This window comes from Trichomycterus rosablanca, chromosome 13, assembly GCF_030014385.1.
Source record: "Trichomycterus rosablanca isolate fTriRos1 chromosome 13, fTriRos1.hap1, whole genome shotgun sequence".
NCBI lineage: Eukaryota > Metazoa > Chordata > Actinopteri > Siluriformes > Trichomycteridae > Trichomycterus > Trichomycterus rosablanca.
The window spans coordinates 20,463,005-20,487,247 of NC_086000.1; the positions used below are offsets into that span (position 1 = coordinate 20,463,005).

At 39.9% G+C, this 24,243-nt stretch overlaps 1 protein-coding gene across 2 annotated transcripts; it reads right to left on the reverse strand.

The window, feature by feature from the left end:
* Nucleotides 1-15: 15 nt before the first annotated feature.
* Nucleotides 16-21,906, reverse strand: zranb1b (zinc finger, RAN-binding domain containing 1b). 2 transcript variants are annotated; one of them, XM_063007824.1, is made up of 10 exons: nt 21,757-21,906; nt 12,604-13,529; nt 9,878-10,065; nt 8,165-8,318; nt 7,999-8,070; nt 6,211-6,409; nt 4,798-4,918; nt 4,575-4,704; nt 3,726-3,955; nt 16-1,401 (listed from the first exon to the last, which is right to left on the reverse strand). In XM_063007824.1, the coding sequence occupies exons 2-10, from the start codon at nt 13,427-13,429 to the stop codon at nt 1,183-1,185; spliced, it is 2,139 nt and encodes a 712-aa protein (XP_062863894.1). In that variant the 5' UTR covers nt 13,430-13,529; nt 21,757-21,906; the 3' UTR covers nt 16-1,182. The 2 variants fall into 2 exon arrangements, with proteins under 2 accessions (XP_062863894.1, XP_062863893.1); XM_063007823.1 differs by having other exon boundaries at nt 4,575-4,918.
* Nucleotides 21,907-24,243: the final 2,337 nt, after the last annotated feature.

The window sequence follows — 24,243 nt, forward strand, 5'->3', positions numbered from 1 at the left end:
AATAACATCAGCCTGTTGTTCATTTTATCAAGGGTTTTTATATATATAAAACATTTATTCCTGTTGCAGGTGACCTTATACACGCTAAAAAGACGACCTTGACACTGATGGGCATGTAATAAGACGTCAAATACACTGGTTTTAAAAACAAAACAAAACCAAACAAAGTGTTAAAGAAGCTTCACTGTTCGACATTCAACTCATGTAAGCCTTCAAAGATTTGGTCTCCACGTCATCTTACATTAGAGACACACAGTCCATGCCAAAGCTTTGACATTATAGTCTTAAATAAACAGAAAATAAGAACACCAGCGTGTTTGCAAAACTAGGTAACGGAATAGACTGAACACAGTCACAAGCGGGGTGAAAACAGTAAAACAAAGTGAAGTCCGATTACAGCGAGCGCACAGACCAACATTCACTTTGGTTTAAGTCGAGTCTTTGAATGTAATAAAAGCGTCAAAGAAAAATCAAAACTGCAAACAGAACTGACCAGACATGAGTGGTACACATCATGTAAATACAAACATGTAGTGTAACCTTTTGCATTGGCTTAAATAAATGCTCTGAATCTGAAACTGCTTACCGATGTCCCACCCTCCCAGCTGTATCAAAGTTTGCAGTAAAATTCCTCATGCACACAAGAGGACAAAACTAATCACATGGTGGTATGTATGTATTCATTTCTACAGCTCACAAACTATCATACAGGTAAATAAATACGTCTTAGTGAATAGATATCAACACAGAACTAGTCTCAAGTATATGAAAGGCTTTGCAAACAATTAAAGTTTAAAAAGAAAACTAAAGCAATTCAAATAAAATTACACAGAAGTGTGCTTAAGTGCCCTTAGCAGACCCATTTGAACGTCTTGTTGCTTTCCAATTCTAATAGAATATCTTATTACCTTTAAATTTCTACTAGCAAATCTAGAATTTATAATTGGGATACTCTGTAAGGCATGTGCAATTCATAAACTAAATTGCTTTATTTCACACAGGCCCACATCTGTTTCAGAGCAATGGGACATACCACTGGTTTGCTTTAGAGAGTCTGGTAAGGGGGGGTGTAAATATAACAGGGATAAATAAGGGGACGTTAGTGTATGCACGGGTTTTCCACAAGGAAGTGTCAAGGTGCACCAAGTCTTTTAGTAAAGAGTAGTCCACCCTTTCTAATTCTCACTCATCTTCCTCATCCTCTTCCTCCTCTCCATCCGAGAGGGCGGGACAGGTGCCCAGCTGCCGGTAACCGTCCAACCATTTCTCCACCATCTGCGTGACCAGTGGATGACTCCGCCTTCTCGAGCTCTTCTGTAATGCCACCAAGACTCCACCCTCAGTCACACAACAGTCCAGCCACTGCCTTAGCAAACGCTCCTGCTGTTCCTCGGTTCCCATCTGATGACCATGCAAAAAAAGCCAGTTAGATAGACATGTATACAGTGGTGTTCAAAAAAATAGCAGTCCAACACCATTAACCTGTAAATCACTGTTTTTAGTAGAAATGCTATTTCTACATAGCAAAAAATTTACTTGAAAGTGTAGTAGAGTAATGAAAACAAAACAAACCCAACAATTAGGACATGCATGCTGCTCATTCTGAGTAATTGAAGCATTGATTGAAAGGGGCTTGTTCAAAATAATAGCAGTGAGGAGTTCAATTGGTGAAATCATTCATTCTGCAGAAGAACGGGTGTCAAATTTGGCCCTTATTTATTTTAGGAGGGTGGCAAATGTTGCACAGCTTGGTCATAGCGCGTTTCCTTCTGAAATACTGGGTAAAATGGGTTGTTCCAGACATTGTTCTGATTAAAAAGTTGATAGTAGAGGGAAAAACATACAGAGAAGTGCAGCAAATTATTGGCTGCTCAGCTAAAATGATCTCAAATGCCTTGAAGTGACAACCAACACCTGAAAGACGCAGAAGGAAGCGTGGAACTACTGTTCAAATGGATCGAAGAATAGCCAAAATGGCAAATACTCAGCCAATCATCACCTCCAGAAATAATTAGAAACATCTGAAGTTCCCAGTGAGTACAGAAGATGATTAAGTGAAGCCAATTTACCAGCAAGAACTCCTTGCAAAGTCCCATTGTTAAGAAAAAGACAAGTCCTGAATGGGTTAACATTTGCCAAGAACACATTGACTGGTCCAAAGAGAAACGGCTCAACAGTTTGTGGACTGGTGAAAGCAAAATTGTTCTTTTGGGGTCTAGTGGCTGTAGACAGTATGTCAGACGACCATCGAGCACTGAATTCAAGCCAAAGTTCACTGTGAAGACAGTAAAGCATGGTGGTACAAAATGATGATATGGAATGATTTTTGTACCATGGTGTTACGCCTATTTATCGCATACGAGGGATCATGGATCAGTTTAAATATATCAGAATACTTGAGATCATTATGTTGCCCTATGTTGAAGAAGAAATGTCCTTAAAATGGGTGTTTCAACATGACAATGACCCAAAACATCTTGGTTACAGACAAACAAGACTGAGGTAATAGAGTGACCAGCCCAATCTCCTGACTTCAATCCCATAGAGAACTTGTGGGCTGATATCTGAAGCGCGTTTTTTTGAGGCAAAACCCAAAATTGCAGAAGAACTGTGGAATGTAGTCTAATCATCCTGGACTGGAATACCTGTTCAGAGGTGCCAGAAGTTGATCGACTCCATGCAACACAGATCTCAGAAACAATTGTTTTGCCACTAAATATTAGTTCAGTGATTTAAAGTAAAGTAAAACCTCAAACATTTTTTCATGTTATAGATAATTTTTTTGAGTTTTTAATGAAAAACGCTGGCACTGCTATTTTTTTGAACAGCCTAATATTCATTTTTCTTAACTTTCTGTAAAGGATAAACACAAACTGGCAAAATTTTGTTAATGTTTTGATTTAGAATTGAAAGTGTAGTATTTTCAGTCCATTTGCATTTATGGAAATAAAAGTTATTATAATGATTTTGTGCTTTATTTACTTTTTTAAAATCACTGCTATTTTTTTTAACACTACTGTATATCATGAACTGAACACAAAAAGCAAGTAAACAATTGCCTGTGGTTGTTGTTTATTTGCCATACACTTCAGAATTAAAATAGAGTTAACGATTTGTAGGTGTCTTAGAATTTAAAAAGTTCACAGGGATTGACAGTGGCAACATGGGTTCCAGTAGTAAAGCTCTTACTCTTATTGCAATCCCCTCTCTCCACACACACACACACACACACACGACAGACTGCTGATCACTTATCTGTGGTGCTGTCCAACCTCTTGATTAATACTGGTTGATGGGTTTCTAAGTACTGATCAGCCATGGTTGCTAGATTATAGGTGTAGCAATCCAGACATGAAAGGAAAGCTTAAGCACTCCTTTCCTTTTTTTTTTTTAAGCCAAACTCCATTTCAACATAACCTGACAACATTGTGGCAGTATACAATCTAAGCAATTGAGTGTTATGGGCCTTGCTCAAGGGCCCAACAGTGGCAACCTGGCAGTGGTGAGGCTTGAACCGGCAACCTTCTGATTACTGGACCAGTACCTTAACCACTAGGCTACAGCTGCCCTATATAACCAGTGGCTGTGTATATTATATTGCATGATGTGTAATCCAGCCTCTATATACCATATAGCATTAGATTCCAAGTTGCCCCAATTAAACCAGTACAAAGAAAACCCCAAACAATTCTTTCCATTAGGTCAGGACAAAGACTCCTCCTTACCTCTTGAGCAGAAAGAAAGTGGATATGTAGCAGCTTTCTGTCGCTGTCCACCAACGGCAGGAAAGTGACGGTGACGTCATCGTCTGTGTTCAGGTTAGCACCTGCACCACGGTTGTCATAGCCATCGTTCTCCATGGCGACCAGAGCTGAAAAGTGGCCACGTGTGTAACCCAGTGCAATGGGGCTCTTCCAGCAGAAACTCTGTTCCCACAACAGTGGCAAATAAACCCCTGCAGAGAAGGCAGCATACAGGTTGGCCCAGTTTTCACTAAGTTCCAATGCCAATTTTCATTGCCAAAGGTCATTCTAAAGATCTTGTACTAGTAGCGCTATGTGACTGTGCTTATGTTGGAATTTTAAAGACATTTCAGCATTCAAGTAATACAGAATACAATCCAAGCTGCTGAGGGTTAAGGGCCCAACAGTGGTAGCTTGGTAGATGCAGAGACTAAGCCCACAACATTTTGAAGTTTTAATATTCCAGCACCTTAACCTATGAGCCACAAATGCTCTAGTACAAGATTTGGGCATACTGGTGCTTTGCATCGCTGACACCGTGTTCCTGTTTGAGATCAGTTATTACACCGCTTCTAACTAGGCACATTATTATTTATTGTTACATTTGGTTCACTTCCCTTGGTTTGGTCAGTAGTGCAGGGAAAGTGACTCAATTCTAGGCATTGAATACAATGCTGACTGGGAATCCCACTGAAATGTAATTAAAGTGAGTAATTTGGTCCATAATTCTTTTTTATTATTATTAGTGACTTAATACAACCGTAACAATTAACGTTTTCTGTAAAGAGCTTGTCCTTTTATTCAGCACCAAGTCTCAAATTTGCAGCTCACCTTGAAAGCGAGTGTATCCCAGCGTCTCCCCTCTGAAGCTCTTGTAATATTTCACGCCGTACACGATGATGGGCCGACGGAGAATATGAGCCAGCACGAATACATGAGTCTGCTCTAAACTTGCCCCTGGCTGTATAGAAAGGAAAGACAGACAAGAGAAGCAGGATGGGATGAAATAATAAATGGAAGCAAGCAGAAGAATACAAGAGGTGTGTGTGTCTACCTGACTGGCCAGTGATAAAATAAAAGCCCAGTCTTCTTGCCACTGCTCCTCTCTCAAAGAGAAGTGCAGACCAAAACTCTGAGAATACCAGGATTCCCACTCCTTCCATCGGGTGTAGAACCTGCAACACAGTCCATGAAAGGTTTACAACTCGAGTTAATATTTAACTAAAATGAAAACAGCAATCAAATCACCACAGCTGGTAATATAAAAGTCAAATAAATGCAGTTCCATCTGTCTAATGACCGATTTATATTTTATTCAGAATACTAAATCTTTTTCACCAAAAAGTAACACTAAAAGGAATGACCTGTAACCCATTTTAATTATGAACAAAGTCATGGTCTTCTGAAGTCAAATACGCATAATGAAAAGTTCCAATTTTAGACTCCTACAGCAAGTCAAGACACACAGAGGTCAAACACAAAGAGGGATGGGTGAAATTTAAATATTATAATATAATGGTAGTGTATTGTACTGGTTTAAGTGGTGGTGGGATTTTTGTCTACGCAGAGAGGATAATAAAGCTCCTGTGATCAGAAAGTGTCCACTAATAAAAGACTAAAGGTCTAGTTTAACTGTTTCTCCTACAACTAGTGCTAACAGGTTGTGTTCCTAATTAAGAGGTCAGTAAGTTCAAACAGTAATTAAAAATCCCAACAACACTGCTGCACCTGATTCCAGAAAAATCCCTATGATTTATAAATAGGGCTCGACAAAGACGACAATGAGCAATAGATGGGCTACAGTCAGTAATTGTATACACACAAATTTCAGTTCATCTGTATGGTAGCTATTGGTGTACAAAATAATCAGTGAATGTATTTGTACCAAATAGGTCTACCGTGTATAAAGTGCTTGGTGTGCGCATTTTGCTTGGGTGGCACACATTAAATCACGCTAGCCCACCACGGCTAGGATCTTGGTTCTGAATCTCAGTGGTGCTAACGGCCAGTCGGACGTCTACACAGACATGACTAGAACAGCCTAGCCATTGGGAGGCACACTTCTTAGTGCACTTTCAGTGCTGTTTACAGGCCCGGTCAAAGGAGGGTTGCGCCAGGAAAAGCATGTAAAACTGTGCCAAATCAGGTATGTGGACCAGAATTATCTGCTGTCACAAGCCCTAAACACAGTAGCAGCAAAAAAATAACGTTTTTGCTGGCCGAAAAGGTCAAAAAGCAACTAAAGCATGTAAATACATTTCCCCTAAGTATCCTGACCATGTTTGAAATACACGATTACAGAAATCTTACACGTTTCTTATGGAAAAATCCCTCAAGCAAGAATTGTCAATCTTAAGATAATAATTATCCAAAAAAAAAATCCAGTTATCTGTTCATCACCTCCGACACAGATAACAATACAAATGCATGTACATGTGCTCATGTGTAAGTGGGTGTGTCCCCTCACCAATGAGAACAGTCATGTAAGCTGTCATGGAGGCTTTTCCTTAATACAGAGTCTTTATCGTAGATGCCCCACGTGGCCTGTAGCACTGAATCTAGCAGGCAGTCTCCCGCAGTTCGGTTCCACAGAGCATAGAGTCGGCTGTCAAGTCTTGTGCCCAGTTCCAAAGACCAGTTTATGATGGGTGATTCCTCTTCCAGCTCTGCAACACACAGATTGTATTGTTTAAAGGGTGTACTTTTATTACCCAAGTGTCTACTAATAGGATATTTGTTAGATTGATACAATTTTTTTGTCTGATCACAGAACATGTTTCCACTGTGTTTCGGTCCATTTTAGATAACCCTGGGCCAAGAAAACTCACTGGCGTTTATATGCAAAATTAATGTATAGGTTCCTTTTGCATAATACAGTTTTAGGTTAGATTTATTGATACAGTGACGGACTGTGTGAAGGGACAATAATTTTCCAAAGTACGTCAGGTCAATAAAATAAAAGTAAGGTCAATAAAAACCTTTTTAGAAATTGTTCCAGCTTGTCAACTTTTGCATGAATTTATATTTAAAGAAAGCCAAAAGATGCCCTCAACCCTTAAAGTCTGCTGCCAATTGTAAGGTCTGGTATGAGGTCCCTAATGCCTTGTAGAAATCATTAGGTAATTGCTTTGCATGATTATATAACAGCCAACAATATGAGAATGTTACAACAACATTCAAGAGTGCTTGGATTCATCCTGTTATTCACTGAACCACTCACCATGGCCTTCCCAATTACTGCATTTCACCATTGTTGAACCATTATAGAAAGTTCCTGAATGTAGAGTGAAGAGTAAATTTTTACTTTCTTTTTACTTTATAGTACAGGAAATGTTTCTTTTTGAATAATGGTCCACATCCCACCACAAACCTTAAGGTTACATGACAGCATTTAGGAAATAATTAAAGCTATAGTGGGTTTTGTTTCTTAATTAATCAACAACATCCAGCTAATTATCATTAGAAGCATGTTTTAGCTTTAATATGTATATGCTGTGCCAGTCTGAGCATCTATTATTCCTTGGCTGAGGACCAGACCCACTCCAGAATCTTTTTTTCTTTTTATTTAGCATCATTAAAGTGCAGCATATCTAATTGTATATTAAAGAACATACTAAATTACCTGATTTTAAGCTTTTATATTCATGCGTTTGCTTTACTTTGCTTATTTTAGAGTTGCTGTTTTGTATTATGACCAAAAATAACAACATAAGTGCAGTAAAATCAAAGCATAACATCCTGATTTTGCGAATGATGGTATACTTACACTTACTAAAAGTAACCAAGAAAACCAAGGCAACCAAGGCAAATAAGCAGACTAATTAATAGGCGCATCAATGAAGGCCGATAAACAAACAATGGTATAAATTCTGTTTTTATACCAAACTTGGTTAAAGCATAGGTTATTGGTTACATAATACAAAAAATGGAAGACTAATGATAATCAGGATTAAAATCCTGATGCAGACGGTTCCAATAGTGAAATATGGCTGACATGATTACCACCATTACAGTTTGTTGGCAAAAACATCTGAAAAAAGTTTTAATCTGGCTGAATATTTTACCATATTAGTTAAAAACCATTCAAGTTTATCCAAAATCACAACCAAAAAATGCGGAAAGGTGATCCATAGCTGTGCTCCTGGATTCTAAATAAGCTTTGCTATGAGAACCAAGTGAGAACGTCTTTAACGTGATGTTAATACGCTCTGTTGAGGTGTCCATAGTCACGTCTTCATAGTTGCTGATCTTTTACCTTTCTGTACGTCTCGATCCAGCACCTCGTCAAACAGCTTCTCTTGAACATTAGGAGGCAGGTCCTCTATGTCTGTACAGAATACCATATAAAAGATCACATAAAGGCTATGTCCAATACTAGCTGAAGCAGAGATGCAGTTCAGTAAGAAGTGAGTATGCGTCACCTGCAGGAAGTGTGAAAGTAGTGATATCAGTGAAGAAATAGCAGGGGAATTCTCCCTTGCGTCTGTGCAGTGCAGCCGCCACCTCTCGACGGATCTGTTCCGTTAACTCAGGACACACCATGGCCGGAATGCACTTGGCTGCTTGCTGAGACACCTGAGTGAACAAGTACACAAGCGGGATGTGAGCAACATCTGTCAAACTGCGTTTGATCAAGTTTCAGGGGACCTAAGAACAGTCATACAGGGACGTTTTTGGTTTTTGGACATGCTAATACAATTATTAAAAAATAGGACACCCAATTAAATAGTTCTTTTTTTTTTTTTTTTAGATAATATAGACATACCAATATTTTACCTTCTGTCATGTAACATCTATACATGAAATGATGCAAAATGATGAGAATTTGACTTTATCATATATTAAAATTAAAACAGATGTCAATTCTCACTGAAAAAAACACTGGCACACACTATGCCCTAATAGCTGGTATTTCTCTCATTGGCTGAAAAAACATGAATTAGATGTTTCCTTTAACCATCAACCAGTCTTTGACTGGGAAAAAGTTTTTCCCACTCCCTCCTGCAGAATTCTTTCAGCTGTGTGGTTTGAAGGGATTCCTGCATACACAGGCTGTTTCAAATCTCTACACATCATCTGAATAGGATTAAGATCCAAACTTTAGGCTTGCCATTCCAGAACTTTCCATTTCATTCTTCTGAGCCATTCCTTGCTGTATTTACTGGAATGTTTTAAATTATTTCCATGTTTTACAAACCACCTCCACTTCAGTTTTTGGACAGATGGCCTCACATTTTCCTCAAGCACCCTCTGATACAATAGAGAATTCATAGCTGCGTTTGGTTTGCGCCAAACAGGTTTTCTGTTTCTGTGCTCAACATGGAATTAATCTAAACACAGCACATTGTTCCAAAACTGCCAGAAAACACCTAGACAAAGACCAGCAAATTTTAGCCTTGCCATAATGTTTTGGTTTTGTTTTGACAGCAAATGTTTTCTTCTTGCACACCTCCAATGAAAAGCAAACTTGTTCATCCTCTTTCTGATGACTGTTGGAAACTTCTCTACATGTCTATGCTGTACTTGCTAGGATGGCCTGATCAGGCCATGTTGGCATGTCATAAATGTTCTTCATATGTAAAATTATTTTCCAGACAATGGAACAGCTGATTTCTAATTGTTTTAAGATCTTTTTAAACCCTTTCTGACTCATATTTAACTAACATCTTATTTCTGAAGGATTTGGCGAGCTCTTTGGATCTTGCATGGTGATACCACTCACTCTAACAATCAAGAGCAAACCAAACTAAATGTCAGGTTTAAATAACACAGGCTCTACCAAATTTTTTTCTAACAATGTTCTAATTATTTGCAGCTAATGTGGTGCACCTTATTCTAATTTTATGCACTGATAAATGTGTGGGCATCCTAACGTTTTCCTTACTAAAAATTGTATTTCTATTAATTATATTTTACAAATTATTTTAAGACATTTCTTCAGAGATATTTGTGTAGATGCAGATGATCTTCATCTCTCAATATTGTTAAAATGAAGATCAAATGACCATGTGTATAATTACGTAAAAAAAAAAAAAAAAAAAGAAAGTCAGAAAGAAGGTCTTTACAGGGTGTCCTAATATTTTGACTATTTTGACTGAATACTAAGTCGAAACAAGCACACTGTGCAAGCTGACCTCAGTTAGAAGTACGGAGAGCATGTCTTGGCGCTGGAAGCGAATGGCTAGGTGCACCAGAGTAAAGCCTGCGTTAAACGCAGATGGACGATTCAGCAGACGAACCTCATCTGAGGTCAGCTGACGCGCGATGTCACCTCCTGATGACTTGTAGGCTTCGACCGCAGCCAGATCACCTTCAACTACACCTGCGAAAGGTAAAATACACTATTATACACAGTGCTGTTACAGACATGCATTCAACATTTTAAAATTTTATATTAGTTCTTCAAATTTTTGTTGAACTTACTTTTGTAATATTATATAATAATAAACAATCAATTCTTTGTAGTGGGTATGACATGGTGGCAAATAAGAGATAAGATCTCTGGGCTATAAAGCACTTCTGAATACAACAAAAATAATAAACTTTTCCTAATATCACATTAACAGTGGATAAAAAAAAGTTAGCTAAATACAATCATATACATTTACATTATGCTTTTATCCAAAATAACAAGGATACAATCCAATTATTTATTTGGGTTTTTACGCCATGTTAAACACATGTGTAATTTAATGGCAGAACTGGGTATTATATATCTTTCTTCATCTTTTTGTTCTTTTAAACTGAATGAAATTGTAATTACTTAAAAATGGTTCAGACTGTAATGCAACTCAAATGTATTCGAACACTGAACTAAAATAAAACAACAAAATATAGAATTGATTTAATTCTTGTTACAGAATTGTTGTAAGACTTTACCCACAGTAATATCTTCTTGTAGTATCTTCATACATAGATCTCTTTGGCTCCGTACACTATATGGTCTATATGAAACCCTGACCATGAGTTTGTTGAACCTGCATTTATGGACATATGCTGTTAATGCCCTGGATTTAGAGAGCCTTTTTTCTAAAGTATGGGTAATTTAGCCCAAACAATATAAAAAATACAAAGAATTGTATTTTCTGTACAAAAGTACATGGTTGGCAATTACATCAGCAAAAAATAGCTTTCTGGCATACTGGACTTTAAATCTGACCCTTACCTTATGACAAATTGTCTTCAGTTCTCCCAGGTTATAAGAGTCCCTCTGATCTTGTATCTTAATAATAACTCAATAAGTTTTCTGTGGGTTTTAACCTTTACTTTTTTTGGTTTGATGTTTGGGGCTAGCGTTTTTCCAGATATAACTTCTTGGTTTATTCAACCCTTCTCTAATATGTCACAGTCCCTTGATCCATTACACTTCCTTAATTGACATTTAATCTTTCAGAACCATACACAGGGAAACAGTCTTATATTGCGATGTTCCCAATAAAAAAAAATAAAAATAAAAATAAAAAACCTTACTGACCCTTGTTTTGCAAATCTGTTTGCTCCTTTGTTTTTTTTTTTTAGCAGAGCTGTTTTGCAAATGCTATAGAAACAGATGACTGAAGTAAGGTCATTGCTTATTGCTCTCTATGTACCTGTTGTTCCTGCCACTCTCTGGTCATCCTGCAAATCTTACTCTTAATCTTACAAATCTGACTGCTGGCATCTTTTACTTCCTTATAATTATTCCTTATGATTCATAGTTAAAAACTACACATATCACAAATCTGCACATAATGTCTTCATCTAGTTTGACTGGATTTACAGTAAGATAAGAGACACAAAGGTCCAGTAAACCCATAAGCAAGGCCAGTCACACAATTTGTATATTCTAATGTACAGGGTGGGCCATTAGTTCAGTGGTTGGATTTGCCAAAATGGTGAATTTAACAAACAAAACCACCGCTATTGGTCTGACACTAACCCACATTGGATAGATCCCTCCAAGACTGTTGGAACACAAAAATTGATGGTATGGTGTGGTATATGGGGTACAAAGATAGTGGGGCCATTCTTCATCAATGGAAACCTCAAGGCCACTGGATATTTGAAATTGCTACATGATGATGTGTTTTCCTCTTTATGCACTGAAGCTGGCACGTTCCCTGAGTTTTTCCAGCAAGATGGTGCACCACCACATTATGGGTGTCAGGTCCGAGCATTCCTAGATGAACAGTTTCCTGGAAAGTGGATTGGTCGTCGTGGGCCAGTTGAATGGCCCCCAAGGTCTCCCGATCTGACCCCCTTAGACTTTTATCTTTGGGGTCATCTGAAGGCAATTGTCTATGCTGTGAAGATACGAGATGTGCAGCACCTGAAACTACGGATACTGGAAGCCTGTGCTAGCATTTCTTCTGCGGTGTTGCTATCAGTGTGTGAAGAGTGGGAGAAGAGGGTTGCATTGACAATCCAACACAATGGGCAGCACTTTGAACACATTTTATAAGTGGTCAGAAACTTGTAAATAACTCATGAAAGAATAAAGTTACGTTAAAACCAAGCACACCATTGTTTTTCTTGTGAAATTCTCAATAAGTTTGATGTGTCACATGACCCTCTTCCCATTGAAAAAACTAAAGTTGGATCCAAAATGGCCGACTTCAAAATGGCCGCCATGGTCACCACCCATCTTGAAAAGTTTTCCCCCTCCCATATACTAATGTGCCACAAACAGGAAGTTAATATCACCAACCATTCCCATTTTATTTAGGTGTATCCATATAAATGGCCCACCCTGTAGTATGACAATGTCACTGAAGCACAATACAGTGCTAATAGCACCCCCTTGTGGAGATATTTCCACCTGCCAACCCTGATTATGTACTGCATATTTAAAAAAAAGATTCTTTAACATACTTTATCTTACCTGCACAAGCGTTGAGAAAAAGCCAGTCACCCCTCCGCATTCTGTTCCTAATCTGCTTAAGTTTCTTAAAGTCCGCCTCATGCTCATCTTGGGCACACATGGCCCCGGACGCGAGCTCGATCTGCACCTCTGCCTGCCCAGCAGGCAAAGTGGGTGAAAGCCTCCTCTGAGCCATTTTACTTCCCCCCATTCCCCCTCCCCCCGCAGTCCTCTCCTGCTCGTTCACTATGGACAGAGCCGTGGTGCTCTCGGGTTGTGGCTCCTGTTGAACGGCCTCGCTTGTCTTGGGATGATCACACACAACACACCTCATGCTCTTAGGCCAGTTCTCATATGTGCACGCTGAGCAGGCCCACTGCTGCACGCGTTTGTTCAGTCGATTACGATCGTTGTACTCCTCGCAGGGGTCAGGAGTCGTAGAGGCAGGAGTTCGCATGCCAGGCTCAGATGTGTGCGGGCCCTCCGAGGGCCTGCAAGGGCCCTGCTGAGGCCCCTGTTGCCTCTGGCAGAGGCACTGAGTGCAACGGATGGCACGCGGCCAGTTCAGATAGGTGCACATGTGACACGACCATTTGCTGGACGTCTCAAGGGTATCGTCGGCCACTCGAACCCTGGGCCGGGCACTCGAATCGGGGCAGATGAGCACACTGGAGCCTTCCTGGGTGGAGCAGAGGTGTGAGTCGAGGCTAGGGCTGCTCTTAAACGGCTCCTCTGTGATGATGGGGCCAGTGGGTCGTTGTGCGCGACACATGGTGCACTTGATGGCGGACGGCCAGTTCTCGTACGTGCAATAATCGCAGCTCCACTTTGGCTGGAAATCAGTCATCCTCGCTCGAACGGAGCTCCTGAATATCCCCTTCCCGCCTTCCCTCCCACCCACCGCCGGCTCGCTCCTGACCAAAGGCCGTTCAGCCTGCCAGGGTGCTCTGAGGAAACAACACGCACACACACACACACACACACAAAAACACACACAAATTGTTTGGTTATCTGCTGATCCACATCCAAGCAACATCAAAGCAAAGGACAAAGTAAAAACAATGATGACAACAAGCAGGCAATATACATTTAAATAAGTAACTGGCAAAAAATAATTAAAGGCTCAAAACCAAGCCGGCCAGTTCCTGAAAGATACATTAATGAAAAAGCTCCCGTTTGAAATGCAGAGAACAAAAGGCATAAGGCACAGGGAGGCACATCACATTCATTTGAATATTTTACATGTGGTGGGGCAGCTGTGTCCTCTCAGTCAAGGGATGCTGGGAATTTGGAGGTCAGTACTCTATGCGTATTCACAACACAGGAACTCCAGCTTTCGCCCTTCCGTGTGATACAGTAATCAAATAAAAACACAATACAACAATTTTAAAAGGGTTTGCCCCTGGGAAACTAGATCATGATTCTGGACCATTCTTGTGTGTGTGCGCAGTTCAAAAAGTGGAACGAAAACACAAAGCCCAGATAATTCTGGCTTACTTAACCAATACTGGGCTCTTAGTCTGGTGTTTTCAAAGTTTTTAAAGATACATAATAATTACATTAGCTCAGACACACACACTGTTCTTCTGTTAAATCACAGCCTATATCTTAGCTCAGCTGGTAGACTGCAATAAGAAGGTACTTCTTCCATTTTTAATAAATCAGGGCAGTGATAGCTCAGTGGTTAAGGTACTGGACTAGTAAACAGAAGGTTGACAGTTCAAGCCCCGCCACCACAAAGTTGCCACTGTTGGGTCCCTGAGCAAGGCCCTTAACCCTCTACTGCTCATCATGTTCAGCTCATCGTGTAAGTTGCTTTGGATAAAAGCGTCTCCTAAATGCTGAAAATGTAAATGTAATAAACTTTGAATCAACATAAAGCACCTGAGGTCAACACAGCAGAGCAGTTTATTGGTGAAGGGACTGTTTAGTCATCACAAGGTTGTTACAGTAGAACTTCAGAAGTTGGTAAGCCCCCCCCAAAAAATTGAAAATCGACATGGTGTGCAGAAATCACCACAAATATGTTTTTTGTTTTTTTATATGTCTATAAGTGCTAACACTGTGCGGCCTTTAACACTTGTGTTCTGTTGACCCTGACTTTCCTGACTTGTTCTTTGGGGTCCCAGAGACCCCAGAGTTGTGTGTGTGTGTTGGTTTGTTTATTAGGATTTTAACATCATGTTTCACACTTTGGTTACATTCATGACAGGAACGGTAGTTATTCATTACACAAGGTTCATCAGTTCACGAGGTTATATCAAACACAGTCTTGGGGACAATTTAGTATCTCCAATTCACCTCACTTGCACGTTTTTGGACTGTGGGAGGAAACCGGAGCACCCGGAGGAAACCCACGCGGACACGGGGAGAACATGCAAACTCCACAAAGAAAGGACCTGGATCGCTCCACCTGGGGAATCGAACCCAGGACCTTCTTGCTGTGAGGCAACAGTGCTACCCACTTAGCCACCGTGCCACCCGTGTGTGTGTGTGTGTGTGTGTGTGTAAAATAAAATAACAATGAGTTCAAAATTAACCAACTTAATTAACCAGAGAGAGAGGTATAAAGGGAAGGTGTATGTGTAAGAGGGTCAGCTGTACCCCTAACACCAGACAGAAACTAAAATATATGAATATTTATTTGCCTTAATTAATGTATTCTAGCTAGGGTCTCTGAGACTCTAAATATAAATGTATAATAAGGGGGTATTTAGAACACAATATTAATATAAAATATTGTTTATTTGCAGTTTTGAATTGTTTGTTTGTTTGTTTATTAGGATTTTAACGTCAAGTTTTACACTTTGGTTACATTCATGACAGGAACGGTAGTTACTCGTTACACAAGGTTCATCAGTTCACACAAGGTTATATCAAACACAGTCATGGACAATTTAGTATCTTCAATTTACCTCACTTGTCTTTGGACTGTGGGAGGAAACCGGAGCTCCCGGAGTAAACCCACGCAGACATGGGGAGAACATGCAAACTCCACACAGAGAGGACCCGGACCGCCTCGCTGTGAGGCGACAGTGCTACCCACTTAGCTTAGGCTTCAATGTTTTAAGTTATGTCTTTCATACAGAGCCAAACAAAAGTGTACAGTTACAAATTATCCATTTCTGCTATAAAATATGTGACCAATATGGACAGAATAATCTCAGTCACCATTTTATAGTGCTATGAAACTAACAGTTAGCAAATAGCTTTTTAGTGTGACTTTTTTATGTGTTCAGTGAAAAGAGGAACAACAAACTGACACCAGAGTTTATAAAAATATTCCCTCTTATGCTGTAAAAAAGAAGAGCTAAGAAATAGCACATTTGTTCGATTTATACAGAACTTCAGCTAAATGTGATGAGAGTTTGTCATTAAATATTAAACCAAAACCGCTGTTTTAATGTGGTTTTGGGTTTGTTGACACTTAGCGTGGTGCACAGGATCAATGTAGGAGTGTAGAACTGTTCTACTATAATCTAATATTGTTACAATGCTATAAAATGACAAATATTGTATATAAAATGACATAATTTGGCTACGTCACCAACCCCTAATTGTACTTCAGTGTTTTGGCCTATTTACGGGGCAAGCCGTAGCCGAGTGGTTAAGGTACAGGACTAGTAATCAAAAGGTCGCTGGTTCAAGCCCCACCACTGCCAGGTTGCTGCTGTTGGGCCCTTAAGCAAGGCCCTTAACCCTCAATTGCTCAGACTGTACAGTGGGGTCAAAAAGCATTTAGTCAGCCACTGATTGTGCAGGTTCTCCTACTTAGAAAGATGAGAGAGGTCTGTAATTTTCGTCATAGGTACACTTTAACTATGAGAGACAAAATGAGAAAAAAAAATCCTGGAAATCACATTGTAGGATTTTTAAAGAATTTATTTGTAAATTATGGTGGAAAATAAGTATTTGGTCAATAACGAACAAGCAAGATTTCTGGCTCTCACAGACCTGTAACTTCTTCTTTAAGAAGCTCTTCTGTCCTCCGCTCGTTACCTGTATTAATGGCACCTGTTTGACCTCGTTATCTGTATAAAAGACACCTGTCCACAGCCTCAAACAGTCAGACTCCAAACTCAACCATGGCCAAGACCAAAGAGCTGTCGAAGGACACCAGGAAGAAAATTGTAGACCTGCACCAGGCTGGGAAGAGTGAATCTACAATAGGCAAGCAGGTTGGTGTGAATAAATCAACTGTGGGAGCAATTGTAAGAAAATGGAAGACATACAAGACCATTGATAATCTCCCTTGGGGTCAAGATCTCATCCCGTGGGGTCAAAATGATCATGAGAACGGTGAGCAAAAATCCCAGAACTACACGGAGGGACCTGATGAATGACCTGCAGAGAGCTGGGACCAAAGTAACAAAGGCTACCATCAGTATACACACTACGCCGAGAGGGACTCAAATCCTGCAGTGCCAGGCGTGTCCCCCTGCTTAAGCCAGTACATGTCCAGGCCCGTCTTAAGTTTGCCAGAGAGCATATGGATGATCCAGAAAAGGATTGGGAGAATATCATGTGGTCAGATGAAACCAAAATTGAACTTTTTGGTAAAAACTCAACTCGTCGTGTTTGGAGGAAGAAGAAAAACCCAAGAACACCATACCTACTGTGAAGCATGGGGGTGGAAACATCATGCTTTGGGGCTGTTTTTCTACAAAGGGGACAGGACGACTGATCCGTGTTAAGGGAAGAATGAACGGGGCCATGTATCGTGAGATTTTAAGCCTAAACCTCCTTCCATCAGTGAGAGCATTGAAGATGGAACGTGGCTGGGTCTTCCAGCATGACGATGATCCCAAACACACCGCTGGGGCAACAAAGGAGTGGCTCCGTAAAAAGCATTTCAAGGTCCTGGAGTGGCCTAGCCAGTCTCCAGACCTCAACCCCATAGAAAATTTGTGGAGTCCGTGTTGCCCAGCGACAGCCCCAAAACATCACTGCTCTAGAGGAGATCTGCATGGAGGAATGGGCCAAAATACCAGCTACAGTGTGTGCAAACCTGGTGAAGACTTACAGGAAACGTTTGACCTCTGTCATTGCCAACAAAGGTTATGTTACAAAGTATTGAGTTGAACTTTTGTTATTGACCAAATACTTATTTTCCACCATAATAATAATAATAAATAAATTCTTTAAAAATCCTACAATGTGATTTCCTGGATTTTTTTTTTCTCATTTTGTCTCTCATAGTTGAAGTGTACTTATGATGAAAATTACAGACCTCTCTCATCTTTCTAAGTAGGAGAACTTGCACAATCAGTGGCTGACTAAATACTTTTTGGCCCCACTGTATACTGTAACTGTAATGTAAGTCGCTTTGGATAAAGACATCTGCTAAATGCCGAAAATGAAAATGTAAATGTATTTCTTTTATTGTCTTTTATTTAACTGTGTATCGAAGTTGGTATCTTTATTATTATTATTGTTGTTGTTGTAACTTAAATGCTAATTAAGGTTAGCATTTCTGTGAGGTCTAGTCTTACAGTTTATAAACAGCTGATCTGTAATTTGATCTGTTTACAAAGCTTATGAGTTTACTCACTAACTGACACCATTTAACTTACATAGTTTATTAAATTGCTGTTTTAAAATCTGATTAAAATCTGTTATAATTAAATATGGATGGCCTATATGCCATGTCATCATTTTGGTTACTGATATTGAGATGAGAAAAAACCTGTTGTAGAATTTATACAAATTTAAATTAAATGCACCTAAGTTTTATTTTCTTAGTTCTGTACCACTTACGCAGGAATCCTTAACAGTTTGCTTATGTACTCTGGCTAAATAATTGAAAAGACCCTGTATATAATAAAAATTGTAACAGGGATGTGTTTAAAGCTCACACCAAGTGAAAGAGCAAAGCATAAGATCACTGTATTATCACTGTCTGTACAAACTGTACAAAATACATTGCTAGCATCTTCTTTGCTGTTACAATCTGCATCTCCAAACAGGTTTCTACATACCTAGTAAATTACAGCAACACCTAAAGGGATTTATTCATTTGTTACATTTATTTCGTACAGCCTGAGATCATTGAGTCAGTAAAAAAATAAATAACAAAAAATGTGTGTTCAATTTCACTACTCTCTTGCCCCAGGTGTTCAGGGAAAATATCTTTAATGCTGGAATTTGCAGTTTTGGATCAGAGAAAATGCTGGAAATTGCAGTTTTGACCGATGATGGAATGTCCTTTTATCTAGTAATATTATAATCATTTACAGCTACACAGAATCAATTTCCCACAATTTCTGAACTGTCAGGATGCAATTCATAGCACAGGGTAGCTGCATCAGCTGCATTCTAAAAGCCTGGTCGCACCAGAAAACCCGACACTTGAAGATTTTAGCTGGAAATGGTCCGCCACTGTGGTTCAGGTTGCAAATCAGTTGATCGCGTTTACACCGACCAGTAGCAGATTCTCACAGACACACCAAACATATGCTATTCTCATTTCATTCCTCCACCACTTGCTGTTACCTCTACCAGGTGATGATTCCTCATCCAGCTTTCCCTCTCTCAAACACAGCAAACTGTGCCAAGCCAATGACACGACCAAGACATGAACTTTACATAAAATAGGCACAGTGCAAAGAGCAAATTTACAGCTCACAAACAACAAACACTGCTGCAGAGAAATGAGAATGTGTGTGATATGAAGTGTCATTTAGAAATTATGCTAAATGTTAGACAAAATGTAAACTAATATGTATTTCATTGTGACTGTAAAAGTCTGGAGAACACAACTGAACAGATGTTGTAAAAAATAATTGAGGTAGCTGGGCTGGTTTGTTTACATTTCACCTTGTAATCATGTTATAAATATACAGAGGGCTTCACTTCATCATTTTTATTGCTCACAAATAAAATTTGGCAAACTCCCTGCTAAATGGTTAGCATTAACACTATATTAACACTATTGTGGTGTTTTACATAATCTACTAACTTGTTATTTCCAGCTTTCAAACAGAAAAACAAAAACAAAGAAAATGACCCCTAAACAAGGAATTCATTCATGACAGCGCCCTTAACCCAGAGTTTGCATTTGACAGACCAAACTAAATTCAGCTTTTTGGAAGCATTCATGATTTTTTCACTTTGTAGCTCAAACATGCTGCATTTTATAAATTATGTATTTCGAAAGCATTGTATGGTTATAGGGAACAACATGACCTGCTGTTGTAGTTCATCTTGTTTCTAGGGCCAGATTGTGGGCTGGGAAGAACAGGCAAGTGCTCAGGGCAATTGTGCCAGTTTTTACAAACAAAAAGAATGCGTGCAATAAAGCATTTATGTTTTTTTGAGCAACTGTCAGACATACACACACACAAAAAAACTAAGCTAAGCTAAAAATGTCCCTTAATGGACTGAAATCCCAAAGCATCTCAGAAAACTGGGTTTAAGCATGACTGACAGCAGAGGACAATGTTATGACAACCACATTTACAAGAAAAACATCTAGATCTAAATTTTAGCATTGATTTGTGGTTATTTTTTGAAAGACCTAGTGACTGCTGCCTTTTGAAAAAAAGGATGTTTTCCCCAGTAAGACCTATTTGCGTTTATATGAACGCACCGACAAAAATTACAGCAGAAAAATGCATTTTTCAAAAACATGACTAATCCAACAGATTTTGCCTAGGGCGAGCCACTTATTCCTCTGGTTAAATTATGGTTTTGAGTGCACATTAGCTTTAAGTTCTAAGTATTTTAAAATGTGCATGTATGCGTGTTATATAATTTATTATTGGTATTATGTAAAACAGTAGAAAGTTGTGGTGATGTGCAAAAGTCATGTGGGGGGTATCAGGTGGCATCACTGATGAAAAATAGGTATTTCTTTGTTTTGGAAAACTACTAAAATTGGGCAAGTTTAGATTTGGTCCACTTAGATAATATTTTATGAAAAATGAAAATGTATAAAATTAAAAACAAATAATTGTACACCAAGTTGTTAATAAATTGGTCAGTTATATAAAAGGCAAGCCGTAGCTACCCTTATATAAGCCTAGTGTTTAAGGCACGGGACTAGTAATCCAAAGGTTGCTGGTTCAAGCCCCACCACTGCTGGTTGCTGCTGTTGGGCCCTTGGGCAAGGCCCTTAACCCTCAGTTGCTCAGACTGTATGCTGTAACTGTAATGTAAGTCGCTTTGGATAAAGGCATCTGCTTGATGCTGAAAATGTAATGTAAATGTAATACAAAAATATAGGGCAGTTGTAGCCTAGTGGTTAAGGTACTGGACTAGTAATCAGAAGGTTGCTGGTTCAAGCCCCACCACTGCCAGGTTGCCAGTGTTGGGCCCTTGGGCAAGGCCCTTAATCCTCATTTGCTCGGACAGTATACTGTCACACTACTGTAAGTCGCTTTGGATAAAGGCGTCTGCTAAATGCTGAAAATGTAAATGTAAAAAAAATACGCATGACGATAGGACAAAGTATCGTTCTGTCATATAGGATCGCGATGTCATATAGTCATATTAACCAACTCTGTGCTGGGAAAAGGTTCAGTCTAAAGTTAGATGACTTAGTTGACTTCCTAACGGTGACCTGAGAGTAAACAAGTACAGGTAACACAACACCCATCAGGACAAAGTTGAAATCTACATTTGGTAACAATGTTGGTAACGTAGAAAATAAACACACTATTGCTCGCCCATCATGAAAGTTCAAACTAATGTCAAGCGTTTGTGCCTGAATTGATTCAGCAGCGTTAAACAAACAGCTTACTGTCTATCAACATGACGCGGAGCTGGGAAGTAAACAAAATGTTCTGTAAGCGCTGACATTTCCTTTACTTATGTGAACACAGAATTGACTTTGACTTTGAAGTGACTGTAGAAGCCTGCTCGAGTTTCGGGCAGAAGGTGAGCGCTACAATAGCACTGAGCTTGTATTGCTACTTAGAGATTAGTGGGAGGAAATCAATGGACAGGCTGAACCTACAGGCCCGTAAACACTCTCGGTTCCTGTCTGTTCACGGTTACTCACAACGCAGGGCTTTCTAGAGTTGCCCTTCAGTACTAACACAGCCCGGTGCTCTAGTGCAGTGTCCAAACAAACCGATCCTTCTCTAATCACCCTGACTGTAACAAACACCTCCGGGGCTACGGTACAATTCAGCCCTTAGTACGATCCACTTGTATTATTTATCAGATCCTTACCTTTTCCGACGTAGCAACCCTCCAATCCACGGGATCCAGCTTCCAGTAAGCAATCGGACGACTTACCAAATAATAAATCCCATTTCCAGTGCCGATCTGTCTAATGGCGGCAACACGGGAACGGGCTAAACCAAAATAAACCTACTCCACAGATACAGGGAGGAGGAACGCCACCTGGAGCGTTGCTCATGCCTTATTGGTTTGTTTTTCACGTGACCGTTCGTAGCCTATTAAAGCCTGCGTTTTTCATTGACATCGATTAAAGGGCTTATGACGCTCCCTGCGTAAGTAATCTTGGAGGAAACTGGGACGCTTGCACTGCCATGTTGGCTCACCACACAAAGTCTAGACAGGTGGATTTATGCTTCTTATTGAGCCACAATGGCGTGCTTTTCCTGTATTTCAGTCAACAGCAACCAAAGAGGTGATGTAATTGTTTCAGAAGGATCTACTGCAGCATTATGCAGTGGTTCGGGGTTTCCAAACAACATACATTTAATTTACACGTTTCCAGCAGCGATTTAGCAACTTTGATTATTGTTTTTTTTCGCACAGGATACAGGCATAACATCAGCTCATGTGGTGTTTTGATGCGTCTTGCATTTTGTATCCCGACATTTTTGTTGCAGTTATTTGTTATATATTAACGCAAACTCTTTAAATTTGTTATTAAATGACTGCTTCTGCAGAAACCTAAATCTATAGTCAATCTATAGATCAATAGTATTACATGCAGTAAGGAGATTAACGTTGTTTTTGAATGAATGACGAGGGCATCATTTACATAATTGAGTTCTAGGGGAGAACGCCGTTGGTTGCCAGGGGTGTGTGTCTGTGGGGGGGATGTAATTAAATCTGTGTTCTGTCAATATGCAGCAATGTAATATTATAATATGAAACAAATTATTATGAGTTATAAGTCTTATTTTAGATCAGATATAACTTTTTCAAATGAAATCTGTGTTCTGTCAATATACAACAATCTAATGTCATAATATGAAACAAATTATTATGAGTTATAAGTCGTATTTTAGATCAGATATCACTTTTTCATATTTATGGATCATTTAATGTGTAACTTTGATAGTCTCAGTTGTAAGGAACCTAGGTAGGTAGGTAGGTAGGTACAGTGTATCACAAAAGTGAGTACACCCCTCACATCTCTGCAAATATTTCATTATATCTTTTCATGAGACAACACTATAGACATGAAACTTGGATATAACTTAGAGTAGTCAGTGTACAGCTTGTATGGCAGTGTAGATTTACTGTCTTCTGAAAATTACTCAACACACAGCCATTAATGTCTAAATATCTGGCAACATAAGTGAGTACACCCCACAGTGAACATGTCCAAATTGTGCCCAAATGTGTCGTTGTCCCTCCCTGGTGTCATGTGTCAAGGTCCCAGGTGTAAATGGGGAGCAGGGCTGTTAAATTTGGTGTTTTGGGTACAATTCTCTCATACTGGCCACTGGATATTCAACATGGCACCTCATGGCAAAGAACTCTCTGAGGATGTGAGAAATAGAATTGTTGCTCTCCACAAAGATGGCCTGGGCTATAAGAAGATTGCTAACACCCTGAAACTGAGCTACAGCATGGTGGCCAAGGTCATACAGCGGTTTTCCAGGACAGGTTCCACTCGGAACAGGCTTCGCCAGGGTCGACCAAAGAAGTTGAGTCCACGTGTTCGGCGTCATATCCAGAGGTTGGCTTTAAAAAATAGACACATGAGTGCTGCCAGCATTGCTGCAGAGGTTGAAGACGTGGGAGGTCAGCCTGTCAGTGCTCAGACCATACGCCACACTCTGCATAAACTCGGTCTGCATGGTCGTCATCCCAGAAGGAAGCTGACGCACAAGAAAGCCAGCAAACAGTTTGCTGAAAACAAGCAGTCCAAGAACATGGATTACTGGAATGCCCTGTGGTCTGACGAGACCAAGATAAACTTGTTTGGCTCAGATGGTGTCCAGCATGTGTGGCGGCGCCCTGATGAGAAGTACCAAGACAACTGTATCTTGCCTACAGTCAAGCATGGTGGTGGTAGCATCATGGTCTTGGGCTGCATGAGTGTTGCTGCCACTGGGGAGCTGCAGTTCATTGAGGGAAACATGAATTCCAACATGTACTGTGACATTCTGAAACAGAGCATGATCCCCTTCCTTCGAAAACTGGGCCTCATGGCAGTTTTCCAACGGGATAACGACCCCAAACACAACCTCCAAGATGACAACTGCCTTGCTGAGGAAGCTGAAGGTAAAGGTGATGGACTAAACCCAACTGAGCACCTGTGGCGCATCCTCAAGTGGAAGGTGGAGGAGTTCAAGGTGTCTAACATCCACCAGCTCCGTGATGTCATCATGGAGGAGTGGAAGAGGATTCCAGTAGCAACCTGTGCAGCTCTGGTGAATTCCATGCCCAGGAGGGTTAAGGCAGTGCTGGATAATAATGGTGGTCACACAAAATATTGACACTTTGGGCACA

Bases quoted from the DNA above. Each gene is read 5' to 3' on its own strand.
- zranb1b (XM_063007823.1), bottom strand. From the start codon at position 13,429: ATGACTGATTTCCAGCCAAAGTGGAGCTGCGATTATTGCACGTACGAG. The intron at 10,066-12,603 runs GTAAGATAAAGT...TACCTTTCGCAG, and splicing joins TTTTCTCAACGCTTGTGCAG to GTGTAGTTGAAGGTGATCTG. The intron at 4,919-6,210 runs GTGAGGGGACAC...ACTGTGTTGCAG, and splicing joins TTACATGACTGTTCTCATTG to GTTCTACACCCGATGGAAGG.